At 43.9% G+C, this 20,751-nt stretch overlaps 1 protein-coding gene across 2 annotated transcripts in view; it reads right to left on the reverse strand.

Annotated features, from left to right (window-relative positions):
• NELL1 (neural EGFL like 1) overlaps nt 1–20,751 on the reverse strand; it is a 755,554-nt gene that overhangs the window by 625,714 nt on the left and 109,089 nt on the right. For both annotated transcript variants that reach the window (XM_074372235.1, XM_074372234.1), the window contains exon 4: nt 16,324–16,494. In XM_074372235.1, coding sequence (XP_074228336.1) covers nt 16,324–16,494 — 171 coding nt within the window. The remainder of the gene's footprint in view (nt 1–16,323; nt 16,495–20,751) is intronic.

Consider the following 20,751-nt stretch of genomic DNA (forward strand, 5'->3'; position numbering starts at 1 on the left):
AATGGAAGAGGAGGTCCTGTGGGCTCGGCTTTGAAGGGTAATCCGTTGGGTCCCATCCTCCCGTCAGCTCTGCTTCTCATTAACTGTGTGGAAGAAGCGGGGGAAGAGGCAGGGTCCTCTCTGGAGGCCTGCGCGCTCCATCCTCAAAGCCTCCTGCTTTCCCCCACCCCCACTTCAAGCTCCCGGACTATCACAGTAATAATCACCCCTCCCTGCTCACCGCACATCACAGTTTGCATGGTATTTTCACACCCCTTGTTTCTTCCCGGTGAGGTACACAAAAGCAATTATTAGGGCCACTCTGCTTTTAACCGATGAGAAACTCAAGACTCCAAAAAGTTAAGAAGCTTGCCCAGGGATGCACAGCTAGGAAGCGGCAGAGCCCAAGAGTGATCTGGGGTGTTCGACTTTGAACCTGTAACAGTAAGGATCCTGGTGGGAAAGAGTCACTATGCTACTGAAATCTGGTAATTTGAAGAGAATAATAAATTAAAGAGATTACTTACAGAAGTGTGAGCAGGGAGTAGGTAGGCCACAAGAGATGATACACTGTCACAGAGACTGTAAAACGGGGTCTGGAGCACTCTTTCCTTCTCGGGCATAAAAGGGCCAGGAATTCAGAAAGAGCCACCTGATAGGGCCTGTGGCTTTTAGTCAAAAGGCACAGTCAGTCCCACGTGACCCCACAGAGAAGGAGCCAGGGAAGAAGAAACACTGCCTCCCTCTGACCTTCCACCTGTTCTTGCTGATTCAATTCAGAAGAAAGCTAGATGGCAAAGGAGCCCCCAGATGTAGTCCATGCAGGTCGGCCAACTAGGACACAGAGCAGAGGGATGCAGAGAAGTGGGGGATGTTTTTAGAGGAGACGGAAGATACCCAGCCCAGACCCCAAGGCTTTTTCCAACATCCCACCCTGCTTCTCCCTTGAGGGAAGACTGGAGCCAACACCTAAATGCACTCCCTCTTGAAAGAAGTGACATTTGGGCTAATACCAATGACTGCCCATCTTGCAAATATCAAGTCCCCTTTCCCATGTGGCACTTAGCAAGGACGAGCTTTAGGGCAAGGCATGGTCACCTAATGTGTGTGCTCAACAGCTTCATGGACACTGTAATGGTTGTCATCATCTTCTTCTCCACTGAAATCTGGAATCCAGGGTGACCCCAAGTGAACCCTTGAACCCACCCACAGACGGCAATTCCATTGCTACATAGCTCTAACTCCAGTGGGGTAAGCAGCACCCCCACCCAGCTGTTCAGGATCCAACATGCAGTTAGAGCATAGCCAGAAAAGAGGATGTTCAAGGCATGGCAAGGAGTCAGCGTGGGGAAGGGCAGAAAAGCCCAGGTCTGGACCTCCTGAGTGCAGTGTGCGGGGAAGGGCTGTCCTGCCAGTGGGGATGCTGGGGATTGGGCTGGCAGGGGAGCCGCGGTGACGCTCTGTGGTCAGCAAACAGAGAAGACATGCAAACAAGTTGCCAAACTAATCAGGTAAAGAAACAGACAGTAAAAGCCAGGGATCTGTGGCCAGGACGACGAGAGAGTAGAGAATGAGGAGGTGAGAGTAAGGAGGAAGGCAGGCCCGGGTAAAAGCTGTCACCGGGCACTGGCTTAGATGGGCCTGCCATGGTACTTCATGTGGAAGGGGCAGCTGTGTTTACAGGGCCTGTTTAAAGGGCAGCGGCAACAGGCAGAGGCCAGGTTTCCCAATGTAAAGGCCTAGAGGGAGGTACTCAGCCAACAGGGTGAATGGACTCTGCAGGCAGAAGCCAGGCCGGCATCTCAGACCCAATCATATTCTTTCCTCTGTTTGATCATGGCCTTAAAGATTCCTTGGTGGCAGGAACACCCATGTACATAAATGATTCCTGATCAACTAGATCCTGGTTTTATCTCCTTGGCTCTGTTCACTTCTGTTCTGCTCAAACGTGGCGCACTCAACGTCGTTATCAAGTTCAGCCTCAGCAGCATCCTGGAGGCCTGTCTCGATCAATTACTCAGCACGGTGCTCCACTCTTGATATGCTGGGGCAACACTATGGACAGCCGACCCAAGGCCACTTCCCCGTCTGTGTCCCAAGTACCTCAATTCTGCTGAGAGAGCAATGTGCCAGCACCGCGGAAGGAAGGATGGTTGGTCTAAGACAATCATGGTGACCCCCGCCCCTTTGTCATCATCTCCAGATGCTTTCCCCTAGCAAGGATGACAGAGGGGATGGATAAAAAGGACTGCATCAGTCCCAGATGACATGTCTGAGCACCAACGCATCCCAGGCACTGCCTCATCTACGCTTCTTGTTTAAATAAACATTACGTCTCCTTACAGTTTAAGCCATTGTTACTTGCAACCAGGTGTCCTATCTGACCCATATGCACCGTCACACTTAATTCTAGTAATCCCATGAGGGAGGCATCATCATTATCCTCATGATTGAGGCTTAGAAGAGTTAACTTGCCAAGAGTCACAGCTAGTAGCGGAGACAGAGTGGACACCCAGAGCTATCCAAACCCAAGCACTCATGCTGTTAACCATCAAACTACACTTTCTCTGTTTGCCTTCACCCGATGCTTGACCCTGGACAGCACCCGCTCTACTTTGGTCACACCAACAAGATTTAGCATCATTCCCATGCTCAGAGCATCTGACCCTCATCACATATCCACTTCAATCTTGTAACTCCCATCTCAGCATAGGCTAATTGCCACAGTCTCGCCGAGCTCCACAGCTGAGACAGGACGTGCTGACCCAAGGGCAGGGGCTCTTGGCTCCCTGCCCCACTGCTGTGGTCACTGCTGTGTGTGACAGGCCAGAAGCACAGATTACAGCCCAAAGCAGGAGGGCAGAGACCTGCAGGTAGTGTCCCACACACTGCCCAGGGCCAGAGCTGCCCAGACTATCCTACAAGCAACAAAGCAGCCCTTGCCCCTCCTAAGCATGTGCCTGCTGCATACCAGCGGTGCATCAGGCTTTATTCTGCTAAACGGAAAAGCAAGTTAACAACACATACAGTGCTGTCTTATTATGGGAAAAAAATGTGTTTGCATATGCAAAGAAAAAAATCTAGAGAACAGAAATAAAACTTAATACTGATGACTTCTGAGCAATGGAATTAGGGGCAGGGTGATGGGTATCACAGGGCTTTGAAAAGTTTGTACCTTTTGTGTTTTTTTTTAATAAGAGATCCAGTACTTTTGTTACATATTGTCTAATTTACATGAAGAATGCTTTACAATTTATTAGTTATTCCAACAAAAATAACGTATACTGCAAAATCTTTCACCCTAAACTTTCCGTTGCTGCTTAAAATTTGTGCCCTCCTATCTTCTTTTCTTTTTCATTTTTCATTTTGAGTGGATCAGGTGAGCACCTTTCATAATTTAAGAAAATTAAACAAAAATCACATCCACTGAGCTTCACAATAAAGCTATATACCAAAATAGCCCAGGACAATCATGAAATCCTGCCCAAAGGGTTTAACTCAGTGGGTTTGATGGGAGGCCCTTACTGTGGGCCTTAACTGCAGTTTGAAGAAACAAACCCACAGAATTTTACGATGGTGGCATGCCCACCATACAGGCAAATGTACCCAATTGTGTTTGCTCTCCAGCAAAGAGGGCACACACCCCTTAATCCCACCTGCAATCAGTTTATGTTTGCAGCCTATCTGTAAATTATTGCCACTCTCCCATGCCTGCCAGAGCTCCCGCAGAGAACAGGACACATGAAAATTCAACCTGAGAATGAGGCACCGCTCACCCTGTGCTTTGAATCAGACCAGGAAATCATCCAATGTCTTTTACAGATTAACTGCCTTCCTCAAGAAAAGACTAATCCTCGGAAGTTCAAAGCAGAAATGCTAAGGTTACTTCATCTTCACCTTTCCCCAGCCTGATATTTACAAAGCACACTGAAATTTACAGCACATATTCCCCTGCAGGTTCTCAGTTCACCCCCATGACAGCCCTGTACAAGCAGACAAGGTAGAGATGACGCCCATTCTGTGCAGGTAAGACTGAGGCAAAGAACAAGGAGACATAAGTGACAGGACCTACAAAGCTAGGATCACAGGTCAGAAGCCGCAACCACAGACCTTACATCACTCTTCCATCCATTCATTCATTCAGGTATTCACAAATGCTTGCTGACTGCCTGTTATGTGACAGCTCTGTGACATGCACTGGTGATACCATGGTGAGCACTCAGGGTGCCCTGTGGGAGAGACAGACCATCAAATCAAATGCTCAAAAAGTGCTCTGTAGAAAAACGAACACTGGTTTATGGTGAAAGTGTAAAACACATGAAACTTCCTTCTTTTGTCCCGAAAATTAAGGTTAAGTGGAAGTGAACTTGATATTCAAGAAATGGCACGTACAGAGATCCTGTGGCTGAAATGAATACAGTACACTTAAGGACCTGAAAGAACTTGAGGTCAGAGGAATGGGAAAACTAGTGCGAGAAAACTGAAGAAAAACACAGGCCAGACTACGCAAAAATTTTGCAAGCTGTGTTAAGCATTGTGACCTTTAGCCTAAAATTTAGAGGAGGCCACTAAAGGTGTATACGTGTGTGTTACGGCGGGAAGGGAATGCGATGATCAGGTTTACAGAGTGAAGTCTTGACGTATCACCCTAATGTCCATGAAAAATTGCCGTCCAGGAAAATGACTCAGAATTCCATGTGCTCGCCTAACTTCCTAGGCCTTGCCCTCTTACTGGCTCCTGTAGGCTCTACTGCCTACCTAATTAGATACCAATAAAAGAAGCAATAATGACAAATGCCCTCCTAAATGGGGGTCCCCACTGCCCAGCCCTTTATTTCACCACCAGTGGTTTTTAATGGCAAAGTCACCTTAAAGAACACAGAGTTTATCACTTTGAAACAGTGACTATCAAAATTTATCCTGGACAGTGTAAAACCAACCATGTAATGCTGATGACTAGTGTCACACATCTATTTCACATTTGAAGAAATGGCCACATGGCTCATTTGCTGTCAGTCATGATTTAGGATGAGGTCCTTGGCCATTACACAACAGCACGGAGGCACATGCAAGGCATGCAAATCATATGGGGCTGATGGGCCATGGGAAGGCCTGACCCGATACTATTTCTGTGGGACTGAAGTCATGAACTTGTCTATCAACACTCTAGATTCCAGGAAGGAAGAAGAGTCTTTAAAGCTAAAAATAACTCCACCTAAGCCTCCTGGAGTCCAAAGTGGGAATTTATAACAAGGTAGATTTGGGCTCAATGAGCAAGTGGCCTTTTCAGGTGAGCAGCATCCTCAGTCTCAGAAAGTAACACAAGGAACGTGGCCTATATTTCAGTTTATAAATGGGACACCTTAGACTTCTTCCATGAGAAGTTAGAAGTGTAATCTTGTCACATGAGGGTGTTAGAAAGATGGAAGAGGAGGAGGGAAGAAGGTGGAAGGATGGGTAGAGAATAACCTCCCCAAAAAAGGATTAAGGACGGACCTCCCCACTCTGGCTCCAGTCTGCCACTGACTGTGAACCCCTGGATGAGGTATTTCTGTTCTCAACACCTCAAAACACCCTATCTGTAAGATGCAAGAACATCCACCTCAGAGTGCTATTAAAAAGAAAAAAGATCAAGTGACTAGCTAAGTCATCTCTTAAAAAAAAAAAAAAATCCCAAACAATAATCTCAAGTCAGCAATGACTCAGCAAAAAGTTGGAGTTTTTCCCAGCATGACGCTGGGTCTCTGAGGCCAAAATGTCAAAGAATTTTTAGTTCAAGAAATTGGAATTATAGATTCCCCAGCTCCTTCCTTTCTTGTGCTTCACAGACAGCACTAACCGGGAGAGCCAAAGAGTAGTGAGTAACTGAGTGAGTCAAGCATTGTGCCGGGGACACATCAGGATGAATCACAGCCCGGGGCTGTTTATCTCCAGTGGAAATAGAATTCCATTCTGGGGAATACAGGCACTCTGAGGATTCCAAAGAAGTCAGCTGACAGCCCCAGTTCCAAGCCTGTAAGTTCCTATGTGTGAAATTTGCTGTCAGGAAAGTGATACCCTCAGACTAATAGACTAACAAGTAGAGATGCAGCAGGACATTCCTGAGAAGGGTCAGAGATAGTATCACACAGGTCCTTTAAGGAGAAGGGAAATGATTTCCACTCTAATTGCCCAGGAAAACCCTCAGGTGAGGTCCCAGGCACAGTAACCAGCCGGCTTCGTGGCTCTGCAGCTCCTGCTGGGAGAAATACTCACAAGAAGTTAAGAGGGATGAGCTGAGGGGCAAAAGCCAACTGAATTGGGAGTTAGAGCAGGGGAAAGCAGGCACAGAAAACTTTTCCTTCCAGGCCTCCTCATCCTCACGCCCCACCCCCACCACGCCCCCTAGAAGAAAAGCAGCCGAACAGGTTCAGCTATAAATCTGTTTCCTTGCATCCAGCCACTCTGGCTGCTATTATTTATAACATTAATTTAATTAAAGTTCCCAGAGAGATAGATGGGGGTTTTTTTTTCTCCCACAGTCGTGTAGAAAATCAGTTCTTTTCAACGACAACATCAGCACCACCGGTCTAACTAGGAAATGGATGTAGTATTTGCAATTCTTTTTCTTTTCCAATTAAAAAGTCTGGATGGTTCATGCATTTTTTATTCCCCTATGCTCTTTCCCAACAAGCAAAGCATAAAAGGAACAGAGATGAATATATAAACTTACATTCTTAAAAAAAAAAAATAGGGTTCCACCATACGTAGCGTTCTTTGACTTTTTATTTTCTCCCCTCGCTTTCCTTTTTACAGAATAGCCATACATATCCATCAAAAAGGACTGAGTAGAATTGTAACAATAGAGATGCAAGCTTCGATATTTTGTCCTCTGAGAAAACATTTATTTCCCCTGCAACCTATTTCCCCTTCCATTCATCCTGTAGAGACCCATGTCCACACAATACAATCACAGCTCAAGATGTGTCTGAAGACATGTAGATGAAATCACTATGAGCTGGAAATGAAGTCTTATTTTTCCTTTCTATTCTAATACATTGTGGGCCCCATGTATCCAATAACGTGCCTTCTCCTTAATCTACTCATGGCCTCAGGTAGCCAACCAACCACCAGATAAAGAGAAGACCCTATTGTATTTCTTTTTCATCCTTTTCATCTGCAATTTTGAAAGCCCAGGAGTGCAGATGGATGTGAGGAAATGCAGGCCACACTCTCATCATCCACTTCAATTAATCCTTTCACCTTCTACCTCTCTGCCGTTGAGGCCATGGTTAACCAAAAGCGTATTTAAACCCTTCAGAAGACAAGAGGAAAAGACAATGGTTTCTGAAAAGATAAAATTAGAAATAGGTTTGCTACTGATATCATTAGAAGATAGGGCAAAGTTAAACTTGGAACCCACTTAAGGAGGTTGGAATGAATAAGCTCCAGGGTACAGAGCATGAGTAGAAGTGTCAGGGGCTCAGCTAGAATGAGACGTCCAACACAGCGATGTCTAAACTGCCTTCACAACTAAGCAGCCACTCTACACTGCCGAAGAACCTACAAGTTTGAATGTATTATGCTAGCCATCTAGACCTTTAGATTCATTCTCTCCCATTATTTAAGTCTCTACAGCTTGGCAGCAGCAAAAGCTTTTTTTCATTCAGTATCCAGAGGTCATGTTATGTTTTTTTTTATTATTATTGTTGTTGTTGTTTTAACCAGCACAGCTATTCATCATCTGCTGGGTACTGTGTACTGCTCTACCTTAGAGGTTATCAAGCTACCAGGGTCTCCCTGGCCAAGGCAGCCTGCACCCCCTAAAGGCTGTCCACTGTCACATGTCTAGAGTAGAGGACACTAAAGGAAAGAAACAATACATGGTGAAGAGAACAAGATGCCAACGTCCCTTAGATCCAAAAATGCACATTCAGCATCTACTCCAGCAAGGAGGGAGATAAGTGAGAGAAAAAAAATTGCTGGACATATAGGGTAAGTAGTCTTTACTCACCAGCACCACACTACACTGTCAACCTATCTATCCACTGAGATAATTGCAAGCCCCTCGTGGTCTACTTACAGAAGCAACCTTGTGACTATAGCAAGCTGGGTTGCTCTCCAGGGTCCTTAAGGCAAAAAAAAAAAAAGAAAGACAACACGTGCCCTAACTAAGCACTGTGATGAAACAGAATCAGAGAGGGGGGCCCAGCAGGGCAGAGGTGGAAGAAGACTTAAAAAGCATCTAGTCCCAGCCCTTCACTGCACACCTAGGGAGCTAAGGCCCAGGGGCAGTAGACGAATTTCCCAGGGTCATACAAATTTCACAATTTCTTTCAGCTCAAGTTTTCAGTCCAGACCATTTTTGTGCTAAAAAGCCAGATATTCAAAGCAGAGAAGCAAGTAGTATGTATCTTGTTTAGAAGATCTAGGAATTTTTAACACATTCGTTTCCTCATCCTTCACCTGGATTGGCATCTCCTCCCGAAAGCTGTGATAATTTTGGCTCATCAGTTGAGGAGGGGGAAGTAAATCTTTGACCCTCCTCTCTCACAGAAACAAAAAAGGAAAGAAGCCATGCCACATTTTCGAAGCCCTATCAGGATCAACAAAAGATCTTATTATATTGCAGGGGATGTTTCCTTCCCCATTCAGCCTCAGATACATATTTTGAAAGAGACTCTGCAATTGCATATTTTTACAGGGACTCAATGTACAAACCATGCACCATCGTGTTGCACCACCAACCATGGAACTAAAAAACTATTGGACAACCATGCCTGGGACTGGACAGTCAGAATAACTTCAGGGACCTGACTGACCTCAAATCCTACACTGCACCATGGATCCACATTACACACTAGGTTCTGACCCATGGGATTAAAGGTGAAAGTTTGACTCAATGGTATTCACTTCCAATGTTGATACTTCAACATCTCTTCTACATGATGGTCTATGTTTATAGTATTTCATGATGCTGTATGTTCATATAGTTGCTTGAAACTTTCTGAGCATTTTGCACACACTCTTACTCTATTCCTACACCAACCGTACTCCCATTTTACAGATGCAAGCACAATTTCTGGCAAAGGGAGAGAAGAAGGATGGGAGTACAAAAGGAAACGTCAAAGAATCTAAGACATAGATTTCCTGATATTACACTGCTGCATCATTGCATCATTGCATGTAAGTCACATTTTGTAAATGGCAAGACCAAGACAAAGGTCCAGCACTCATCTTAAGTGTAGGTGAAACCACAGAGCCCACATGCCTGGTCAGGTGCAGAACAGCTCTTCTCCCCTCTCTCACATGCCCTTCTCTGTCTTTTCCTGCAGGCTCCCTCAGTGCCAACTTGACAACACACTCACCCATACACATTATTCACTCACTGGCACTGTGATTGGCTTTGTAATGCTTACAAGATAAACCTCATTCCAAGCCGATCCTCACGTGACTGGTATGGAACCAGATCTCACAGTGGCAAAACTGTAAAGCTGCAGATATTGTCATGTATTTTCACCTGGGATGGTAAGAAACTGAGATGCTACCCCTCGTCCCCAGGAGCTCTCTCTTCTGTGATCTCCCAGACCTGATTTCCTCTACCAAGAATACAAGTATGTACTGCCTTACATACCAAGCAACCCAGTATGTACTGCCTTACAACATCCCTTGTAATATTACCTAATTTATTACCTAAATTTACACATAGGTGTATCCTATCTTCCCAGCTTGCTTGTCATCTCTTCCTGAACAGAGGATCTGGTGCTGCTGGGGTAGCTCTAGGACATGAAACACATGCTGGCTTCTCAATTTTAATTTTTTTTAGTTGAAGTTAGTCGATTTACAATGTTGTGTTAATGTCTGGTGTACAGCACAGTGATCCAGTTATATATACATATTATAATAATTATATATATATACATATATTTTATATATATATTCCTTTCTTATTCTTTTTCACCATAGACTATTACAAGGTATTGAATATAGTTCCTGTGCTATACAACAGAACGTTGTTGATTTTATACACATAGTAGGTAATATCTACAAATCCTGAACTCTCAATTTATCATTCCACGCCCTCTTTCCCCCTGGTAACCATACCTCGGTTTTCTGTCTATGAGACTGTTTTGTAAATAAGTTCATTTATGTCCTATTTTTAGATTCCACATAAGTGACATCACCAGTATTTTTCTTTCTCTTTCTGGCACACTACACTTAATGTGACAATCTTCAGGTCTATCATGTTGCTGCAAATGGCATTATTTTATTCTTTTATATGACTGAGTAGTATTCCATTGTATTATATACCACATCTTTATCCATTCATCTGTCAGCAGACATTTAGGTTGCTTCCATGTCTTGGCTCCTGTAAATAGTGCTGCTATGGACACTGGGGTGCATGGATCTTTTCAAATTAGAGTCTCCTCCAGATACATGCCCAGGAGTGGGATTGCTGGATCATATGATAAGTCCATTTTTAGTTTTCTGAGGAATTTCCATACTGTTTTCCAAAATGGCTGCACCAAACTTCATTCTCACCAACAGCATAGGGTTCCCTTTTCTCCACAGCCTCTGCAGCATGTATCATTTGTGGACTTTTTAATGCTGGTCATTCTGATTGATGTGAGAGGATACCTCATTGTGGTTTTGATTTGCATTTCTGAGATCAATTTTAATTTTGATGACAAGTTGTATGCATGTGTTTCTGTTTGTAAAGTGCATAATATGTCAATAGGGGAACCAGGAGGTTGAGAACCTTGGCCTGGCTCCTTTGGAAGCTGTGGCCTTTGATAGTCATCTCTTCATTTCCCCCTCCTTACTCTAGTGCAAATGATTGTATAAAAATCAATATAGTACATTACACATGTGGCTTAACTACCTTAAAGAATATGAAGTTTAATAAGATGATGCTTGTAATTACTTCAGGAGCTCTCTAGAAGGATGCCCTATCACCATATTTCATTTTGAAGAACCTAAGAGATATAAACAGATGCTCATATCCTGAAGTTACTCTGAAATATTTCAACAGAAACCTTGAATTACTGACTTGTTCAGTGATTTATAGTAAGTTTATTTTTCTGGTTCTGCATGCTCTCCAAAATCAGTTGTATGGAAAAATTGAATGGGCTATGCAGTGAATAAAGAGCATGTATTAAAAGTAAGATCTAAACGTGTTTACTATCTAGACCATAATCGAGTCGACTCTGCCAGAGTGACAACTGGGCTGCAGACGTGTGTGCATTCACACTGCATACCTGTGCAAGTGTGAGCAGATGAGGCAAGAGTTCAGAGCTCTGTTGCAATGTGACTGTGTAAGAGAAATTTTTCCAGCAGTGAGGCAAGAGGGGGTTGGATGAGTGTGGAGACCTATATGTTGCAGAAACTGGATGCATGTCCCATTTGAATGGAAAACATTCTTGAGTCCATTCCTCCACTGTCAATTCAAGACCAAGATGCTGGGAGTTGACTACTTTCAGTTCTCTCCACTGCACAGCTGCTACTATGAGTTGTCAAAGCCTCCTGCTCACAGGGCTTCCATCCAAGCCCTCGACTTTTCTGATATCAAAGGACTGGGGCTCATCACTGTGGGGGACCCTGGTGGCTTCAGAATATAAAATGACTGAATGAGTAAGCCCTGAACGTCCTGATGGCAAGAACTCCTATTTCTTTGCATCCCCACAGCCTGGCAGAGATCATCTGTCCAATACTTTCACTGGATGGATTGACTGAAAACTAAAAGTCACTAAATAAGGAGAAGAAAATTCCTTTTGTGGGGAAAGAACACTATGCACTGAATTCCAGACGTCAGCAGATTGTGGGCTTTAGTAAACAGGGACAGGCCACAGGGTGAGCAGAGAATGGAGCTGGAGAATTCAAGGAAGGTTAGTTCAGGCCTCGTTCTCGGCTTTGATGGCAACTATTAATACAAAGACAGCTAAAGGAAAACCTAAGGCAGTAGAGGTAATCAGGCTGGCCACCCAACTGAGTGGTTCCTTTCATGTTTCTGGCTTGAGGTAATCTGCTACCTGCACTTTGGGGTTTCTCACTAGGCCCAGCTGAACAGCTGAAGCAGGGAGAAAAGTGTGTCCCAGGAGCAAGCAGACAGTGTTCAACAACCCACTAAAGTAGCAGTCGCTTTTCCTGTGATCATTTGTGTAACTGGGTCTGAAAGGGCTCTGTTTCTCAGTTCTGAAAAAGGTAGAAAATCCTTCCACATTACAGTTCCTCGGAGCAATGGTATTGCCTGAGAAATCCCCGCTTCCTGATTTGAAGTATTTTTATGGTTCCTGAACCTTCTGCAGCATCTCTCTCCTGGGAAGCCTCCCTGGCATGGCTGTGACCTCACCTTAGGAAGGACATGAATTTCAGAGGTGCTGAGGAGGCAGGGGAAGACAAAGGTTTGGGAGTTGGATTCTGGGTCAAAGTCTGGGCTCTATGTTTTTTACGTTACATGACTGAGCTTGAGTGACTTACCTTCTCAGAGCCTTTCTAATTCCAGATCTGTAAAATGAGTCTAATGAAACCGCCCCACACGCCTGTCCTAGGAACTATCAAGCCTAGCACGTTACCCGGCCTGTGGTGGACGCTCAGTAATGTTAAGCCCCTTCCTTTACACCAATGCAATACATTCCGCTAGTAAGACTGCCAAGTCTCACCGAATGACTCCAAAGATCAGCAATCTAAGACGTGTGGGAGGAAAACACTAAAGAACAAACTGCTCACACTGAGTCGGGCTGTTGCCTCCCCTCCTGTTCCAACAGTCCCCACTGTTGGGCTGAATAGCCTAGTGGTTAGAGCAGGCAGTCAGGAGTCAGTCTTGGGTCCAAATCCTGGCACTGCCACTTATCAACAGCAGGATTGCAGAGACCGAAGGTAACTTCAGTTCCATCATTTTAAAATGAGAAAAACAACAGCATGCGTGATGAATTAATCTACGTAAAGCACTGAGTGCTGGCACTAGCACAGCCAACAGCCAATAAATGTTATCTACCTCATCACCATTTATCATCCACCCAGCAGAACTCTAGTGGGTGACGGGCTGAGAAAAAGATAAGATAGTATAACTTTAAGGGTAAAAGGGGTCAAAAAGAACCTTGGTGGTATGAAATGCACAGCTTAGAGAATAAAAATCAGCCTTTCTGAAATCCGCTGCCTGTGAGGGTCGCCTAGCTAGAGAAGTAGTAGACCGGCATCTTGATAAATGGACTGGGGTTTGGCCATTCTAAAATCAGCCGGTGCCGGCTGGGAAGAAACTTGTGAAGGAGCTAAGGCTGCTTTGTGCACTAGACACTAACCTCGCCTTCAACTTTTCCTCCTCCTCCCTGGGGCTCTGCTTCAGGTACTTGGTTTCTCAGGGTCCCTCATTTATTCACTGTAGCCCAGCTGGTCCTCCAGCCTCCCCACCACCACCACTATCTAAATCAGTGATTTTGAAACACCAGTCCATGCACCAAAGCTGGACTGCCTATGTAAGAACTACACCAAATATTTACACAATGGAATACTACTCAGCCATAAAAAATAGTAAAATAATGTCATTTGTTGCAACATGGATGGACATGGACATGGTCATTCTAAGTGAAGTAAGCCAGAAAGAGAATGAAAAATACCGTATGATATCACTTATATGTGGAATCTAAAAACAAAGGAAAAAAAGACACACATGAACTTACTTACAAAACAGAAACAGACTCCCAGACAAACTTATGGTTACTGGAAGGGAAAGGAGATGGGAAGGGATAAATTGAGAATTTGAGATTTGCAAATACTAACTACTATATATAAAACGGATAAATAAGTTTCTACTGTACAGCACAGGGAACTATATTCAATATCTTGTAGTAACCTATAATGAAAAAGAATATGAAAACAAATATGTATGTATACATATGACTGAACTATTGTGCTGTACATCAGAAACTGACACAACATTGTAAAATGACTATTTCAATAAAAAAGAAAGAACAACAACAAAAGAACTACACCGAGAGCTTATGAAGAATATAGCTGCTCGGGTTCACCCACCAGGTCAGAGATGGCCTTTGGTTACCGTTCTGTTTTGTTTTTTAAATAGATTCCTCAATAATTCTTCAATGTAGTCAGGTTTGGGAGCTCTGTTTCTAGACTTTTCCTACATCAAAATCCAAATTTACCTCTCGTATGGCCCAGTGGTTGTGGACCTCTCTTTCCCTGATCTATCTAAAAAACTCCCTTGCGTTGGGTCCATGAATCATTAACTGGTGACAACTTTGTTTTCCCTTCAAGAGCTTACATAAAGGATAACATTATGCCATGAACTAAAGTATGAACAATGCCAAGAGAAAGGAAGGAAACCTTAGAATCCCTCCACTCCATTCTTTATAAATGAGGCTGACCCTCAAGTATACATACTTTGGGTTCCAGCTCTCCCATTCTCTCCCTACTTGGTAAAGAAGCTGGAAGTACATACAGATAAAGTTTGGAGACAAAGAAGCACCACAGATGTGCAGAATCAATAGTAATAACAGTAACCACCACCACCCACCCTGCACTGAGTCCCCAAGGCCAAGCACCACCCCAAAGCACTTTACGTAAATGATCTTATGTAACATTCTCATCTATGGGTATGTATTAGTATCACTATGCCCAGTCCACAAATTTAAAAACTGAGGTGCAAAGAAATTAACTTGCCCAAATTTACACAGCTAACAACTATTTCATGGGGACCAGAGAATTTGTGATGGCAGGGGATGTTCAGTTAGCAGAGACACACCCTCTTCTCTTTTCCCTTGTCTCTAGAGAGAAGAATATTGGAAAATAGGCTTTTGAAAAGAGGAAGCAAAAAAAACATACAGCAATAAACAGCAGTGTCTCCAAGACTTTTCAGTTGGGAATTACTAAACTAAGGCTTTGAGGCTTCTTTCTGACCTGTGCATAGGAGGACATGCAGGACCCTTCTGCTCTCCCATTTGGGCAGCATATGGGTTGTGGGCGGTGGGGAACAAAAGTGCTACCTGACAGGCCACTTTAGTTGTAGACAATTGAGAGCGCCTATGAATTCTTGAAGGCAGAAGCGGAGATGGTGGCTGAGGGCTGGCTTTGTCCCGGATGCCCAGCCCAGGACTGCAAGGTAAAAAGGAGCCTGTAGTTCCTATGGAAACTTTGCCCAGGCACACACATTAAACCTGGTTGAAGCCACAACTTTTCAGAAAATCCAGAAAGCATCTTAAATAGATGACATCAAAATAGACCAAGACTCACTTCAAGATGGCAGAATTTTCCTTAAGCCTGACACCAATTTCTTTTCTTTGCCCTTCCAGGTCCTCTTCTCAAAGAGACTGCAGAGCTGGAGTGGCCAGCACATTGAAGTATCTCTTCATCAGAAATGTAGTCTGGAGCTGACTGACCTTAGATTATGCTTTGCCCTATTGGGTGTTGGAAGGGAGGCTGTCCCCAACATGCCTGTTCTTTATCCTGGGCCCCAGAGAACAAGTCCTGTGGCTGATCATTTCAACTTTGACAGTATCATTAATGAGAACCAACAATTCATGGGTATCTTTCTATGCAAAAAATTCTCTATAATAGGTCTCAGATCGTTAACCATAAGGACTTTCAGTGGGTTCTGGAGAAAACAAAACATTCCCCTTGACCACCATTATCAAGCTGTCCAACCACAAGTAACCCAGTAGAGACCAACAGTGTCTTTTCTTCAGGTTGGCAGTAAACCTCCCCCCAGTGACAGACATGGCAGACAGTATCTCCTTCCTACCCCAACCCACAAACTCTGTGAAACCCCCCCAACTTCACAAGTAGTCCTGCCATCTTCTGACAGGCAGGAAGGCTCATTCCTCTGCAGAGAATAAATGGCATCAATTCCAAAAGATCCAAAGAACAGCCTCTTTAAGAGGTTTCCCTTTGGAAAAAAATATTTAAGCAAAGCTGTGCTTGATGAAGTGAAATAGAATTAGCCGCTCTGGTAGCACAGGCTTCTCAGATTCATTCTAAGGTAGACTGGCTCATTCACTTCCAAGTGGAACGAACCCAACAACAATATATCACAGTTAACTGTGATCACAGCTCCATGGAATTCCAGCCGGTGCCTGGAGTACACTGAGGTGCACTTAATATTCCCCAATCTGTAATCAACCTTTTGCAAATTTTTTCCTAATCACTGGTTATGGTTTCATTTTAATGAACTGTTTTCTTAGCATATCACAGCTGGTCATTTCAGCACGCCTAATGGCCCATTCGGTAGGTTAAATTACAATTAGGGTCCCTTGGTTTTTTGTTTCCCAGCAAGGCTTGAAGGGGGTTGGTTTTTTTCTCTTCCCCACGGCTCGATTTCAAGGACAGAATCACAAAAGATCAAAGGCAAACACATACCTGTTGCAGTCGACATGGAGCAGGAGGTGAGAAGCACTGACCGACAGTGCGACCTTGTGCCACTGCCCGTCAGCCATCCGGTAGGGAAGTGCCTCGGTCCTGGGCTTCCCGCTGTGTATGTAGTGATAGCGAATCTCATCCCTCAGACCACTGCTCTCCAGTTCGAAATAGCTGTAGGTGAAGTAACAGAAGTTTGTTTTGTTTCGCTCTTGGATCTCACGCTCATCATCAATCCTCATTACTTACTACCAGGTCTCTCAGAATCTAAACTTAGCTAAACATGACACAAAGAACCACAACCCCAAATCAATCGTACGGTATGGAACCCAATTCCTCTATTGTCAGAGCCCTCATGGTAGAGCCTGAGCCCCCGAAATGGCAATGGATTCACTGCTGGGAGGTGACAGGCCACAGGCCAATTAGCAAAGCTTGGTGCTGGGTCCCGTAAGTACTTAAAAGTATAGCTCAGAGCCTTCTTTTCTATTGTCTAAAAAAAGGCCATTCATGTGGAATGGATTTATTGATATTTTTTATTATTGCCATTTTTACCTTTTCAAAAATTAAAGGGTAGGGGATATAGAGCTCAGTGGTAGAACACGTGCTTGGCATACACGAAGTCCTGGGTTTAATCCTCAGTGCCTCCATAAAGGGGAAAAAGAAATGAAAGGAAAATGGAAGTCATGGTAAACGCTGGGGATTGAAATAAACTGTCAGGGAAGAGATTAGTAAGATTTTCGGTTTGTTTTTTTCCTTTGATTTTTTACTTCCTCCTGGACAAAAAGGTTTAAGTGGACAAGTCCTAGGTAATGAGGAGGGGAGGAAAGTTTGAAGCTACTCACATACGTAACCGTATTTCAAATTTTCATGGAATGAAACATGCAACTGGGTTTTTCTTTCCCCAGATGGTTATCGTATTTTCCAGATCAATGAGGAACTCTTAGCACAACCACTGCAGTCTACACTTTAGTCATAAAAGGCAGCAGGCAGCTTTGGGGCTCCCCTCAGTCACACCAGGGCTAACACTCTCACAGGTGGCAGACCTACGTAGACGCCTATGCTTCCCTTCTGAAATGTGTCACCATGGTCGCCATCAGCACGGCCCAATCTCACTGCCAGGCATTTGACATATGCTATCTAATTTATCCCCCACAAAAACCTCTAAGACTCATATTATCCCTTTTTAAACATGAAAAAAACCTCAGTCTGGAATTAAATAACACACCCAAGACAGGATTTAAACTCGGGTCTAGATTGAACAGCCTATGTGGCCTTTCTACCAGTTTGGTGCCTCAACTAGCGCCATCTCCCAGCAAGTCATTCACACAGTCAGCTCAAGAACTACCCGCCCATACAGGTAACCAAGTTCAATCCCAAGATTTGTATGAATCTACTCCTCCTCTTTTTATCCACTGAGTTGGCCTAACCCCACCAGCCCAAGCGTCCTTAATCTAGGACATAAAATGCCTCTTTCATGAGGACTGAGATAAATATATCAGACTCAGCCTCTGCTATGCATGACTTCCAAATCTCACACCACACGTGAGAACAAATGCATGTTTCTTGCTCATCTTTCACAGGGATCTTCCCAAGAGAGCACTGCAGGGGAAGCAAAGTCAAGACCAGCCTCTGACCCATCTTATTTGCGCTAGACAAAGAATCACGCCCAAAATTATAAATTCAAAAGGTTACTTATACTGATGCATCTGGCTCCTGGGCCCAGCTACCTACTTATTAGTAATAGTAAATGTAATACATATTTTCTAAGACTGCAAAGGAGAAAAATCCCTTAAATAAGAAGGCATTCATTTTAAGAGAATTCTCCCATTTTTTCCTAACAGCTAGAACATTGGAAGAATCAAACAATCAGAACTTAAAAGCTCAGAAAGACCTTGGAGATCATCTAATCATTAATTAATTTATTCAATGTGTCATTACTGAACACACAGTAAAAGACTAAAATGGGATTTCAAATATAGACCCTGTTCTCAAGATGCTTTCAAAGTAGCAGAAAAGGAAAATATCTGCCCCTCCCCTACAAAAAGCTTGAAACTGGTCTAAGAGGAACAACTGGGAGGCAAGGGGATCGCTCATGAGTGACTGCCATGTGCTAGAAATGGTCCAAGTGCTTTCATAAACATCTCATTTCATTTCTTCAAGGTAAATACTATCACTGTTTTACAGTTGCGTTCACATGTGTTCAGACATAGAAAGCACCTTGCCTAAGACCACACAGCTCCTGTATGGAAAAGCATGATTTGATATTTGAGAATTTACCAAGATTAACACATCTGAGAACCCTCTCAATCACTATACTTTGACTAATATAAGCTACTGCTGGAGAAGGGACATGAACTTGAAAGGACCTCAATCAATGACAATCAAAAATATTCAGAGATAACTTGAATCATAAAAAGGGGGGGGCATATACACTTAACCAAATTTACTGATTATTCCAGGGTTATGACCTCACTGAGCAAGTGTACAACATACCATAAACAGAACTTTTGCAGATCACTTTACAGTGCATTGGAGTAAGTGGTCACCTTGAAGCAACCACAAATACACAACTGTAAGAAAAGAAATCTGCCCTAATGTTAGGTAAAGGGATACTTGTGTCATGGAGTAAAGTTTCTGACAGTATCAGGCACATATACCAGAAGTTCTGTATCTCAAACAAGTTGGATGAAAGTCAAGGTATTATTTTTTTAAGTTAGGTAACTGCAGAAGTGACCCTAGAGAGAGAAAAATAAGGGAGAAAAAAGAATAGGGAGAAAAATAAGACAGTACCTCCAGGCAGACAGATGGGAGGCTTAGTCCTGAGGACAGCTCGGAGGAGGTGGTCCCTTGGCCTGAAGGCGTTTGACTGTAGCCTGGAGGGGAGACTCACGATTTGCAGTAGCATCTCATTACTCAAAGTATGGTCCACCAACCCGCAGCATCTGTACACGTGCAGAATCTGGGGCCCAACCAAGGCCTACTTGAACCGGAATCTGCATTTTAGTAAGACCCACAGATGATTCATGTGCACAAAGAAGCTGAGGAAGTGCTGGAGGAGAATACACCACGTGTGGCTCTACTTCCTGGCCAAGGTCATGGTGAGGAAGCGGAGGTCTGACACTAGGGGTAAGTGAGTAACAGCCACATGGGGCCTGCAGGGAAAAGCAGCACACCGGAAGTGGCGGTAAGCCCGTGTGTGAGCGCTCTGCCCTGACCAGTCCTCTCCCTTCAGGCCTCAAGTGCTTTAGGGTCTTCCTGGGACTTTGTGGGAGGGGGCATGTGTGGGTAATAAAGTCACCAGCCAGACTGTGTGAGCAGCATTTCTGGCCTCAGCCTGGGACCTCAGCCAAATGTGCTGTTCCGATGAACAGTCTGGCTCCCAGAAAAGCCTGTTCCTACTGCCAATGTTTGAAAACAATAATGATATTCACTACAAAGTTTTCTCTTTCAGACCAAGCATCCCCAGTTCTTTCCTTTACATATGTGTCCCCCCCACCTAGACTATGACACCTTCCTGGTCAAGGACTATGCCTTTCCAGATCCTTTCCCAAGTTGGTCACCGTGCTCTAGGTATGGTAAAATGAATCCGTTTCCCCCTGAAATACAGTATCCAGGAATAAAGATGACTCCCCTGGGCTGAGCACAACTATGAGTGCATCCTAATGCCTGCACCACTTCCAAACATCTAACTCTGCAAATCCTTTGACACAAAACACCGCAAGGGTAAATCTCTCCCACCCTGTACTTACATAGCTCAATTTTTTTTAAACTTACACCCATACTTAAGTGCTAGACAGATGCTATTCATAACTAACGTAATTCTCCAAAGCCCACACTTGGGTATTGTTTCTAATACCACAAACTGAAGTCAGATTTCACAAGACTACCTGAATCCTATGCTACACTGGGAAATAAAACCCAGGAACAATTCCAAATAGCATAGGTAGACCAAGATCAACCAAATTATTTTTATTAAAATGTTTGTCGTTTTCCTAATAACTTATAACAAGGAATCCATTTTTTGAGAATGCAGACAGACAGGTAGGATGGTTATGCACTCAAAGTGTTAACATGGTTACTACCAGGTGAATGTGCTTCTTCCATATTCTAGGTTGAGAAAAGCAAAAGTTAATTTTAAATGGTATCCAGGACTAATTCATTGGTCAAAGACAGAAGTTTTCAAGGAAAACTCTCTTTTCCAGCAATTCCAACAGGACATATACTGAGTATCTGGAGAAACCTCTCATACCCCGAGGAGCTCCAGCGCTAGGGTAGCACCTGCTTATGTTCCAGCAGTGGCCTCTCTGGGCCCCTGAAGAAACAGTCGCCTCACAGAAGTCTGGGTGGGGAGGTCAAGGCCAAATGGATTTGGGAAACAAGGCCACTCCTACCCGGGCAGGATTATCAGGACAGGGAAAAAGCCAGGCAGGC

Source organism: Camelus bactrianus, chromosome 10 (assembly GCF_048773025.1).
Source record: "Camelus bactrianus isolate YW-2024 breed Bactrian camel chromosome 10, ASM4877302v1, whole genome shotgun sequence".
Lineage (NCBI taxonomy): Eukaryota > Metazoa > Chordata > Mammalia > Artiodactyla > Camelidae > Camelus > Camelus bactrianus.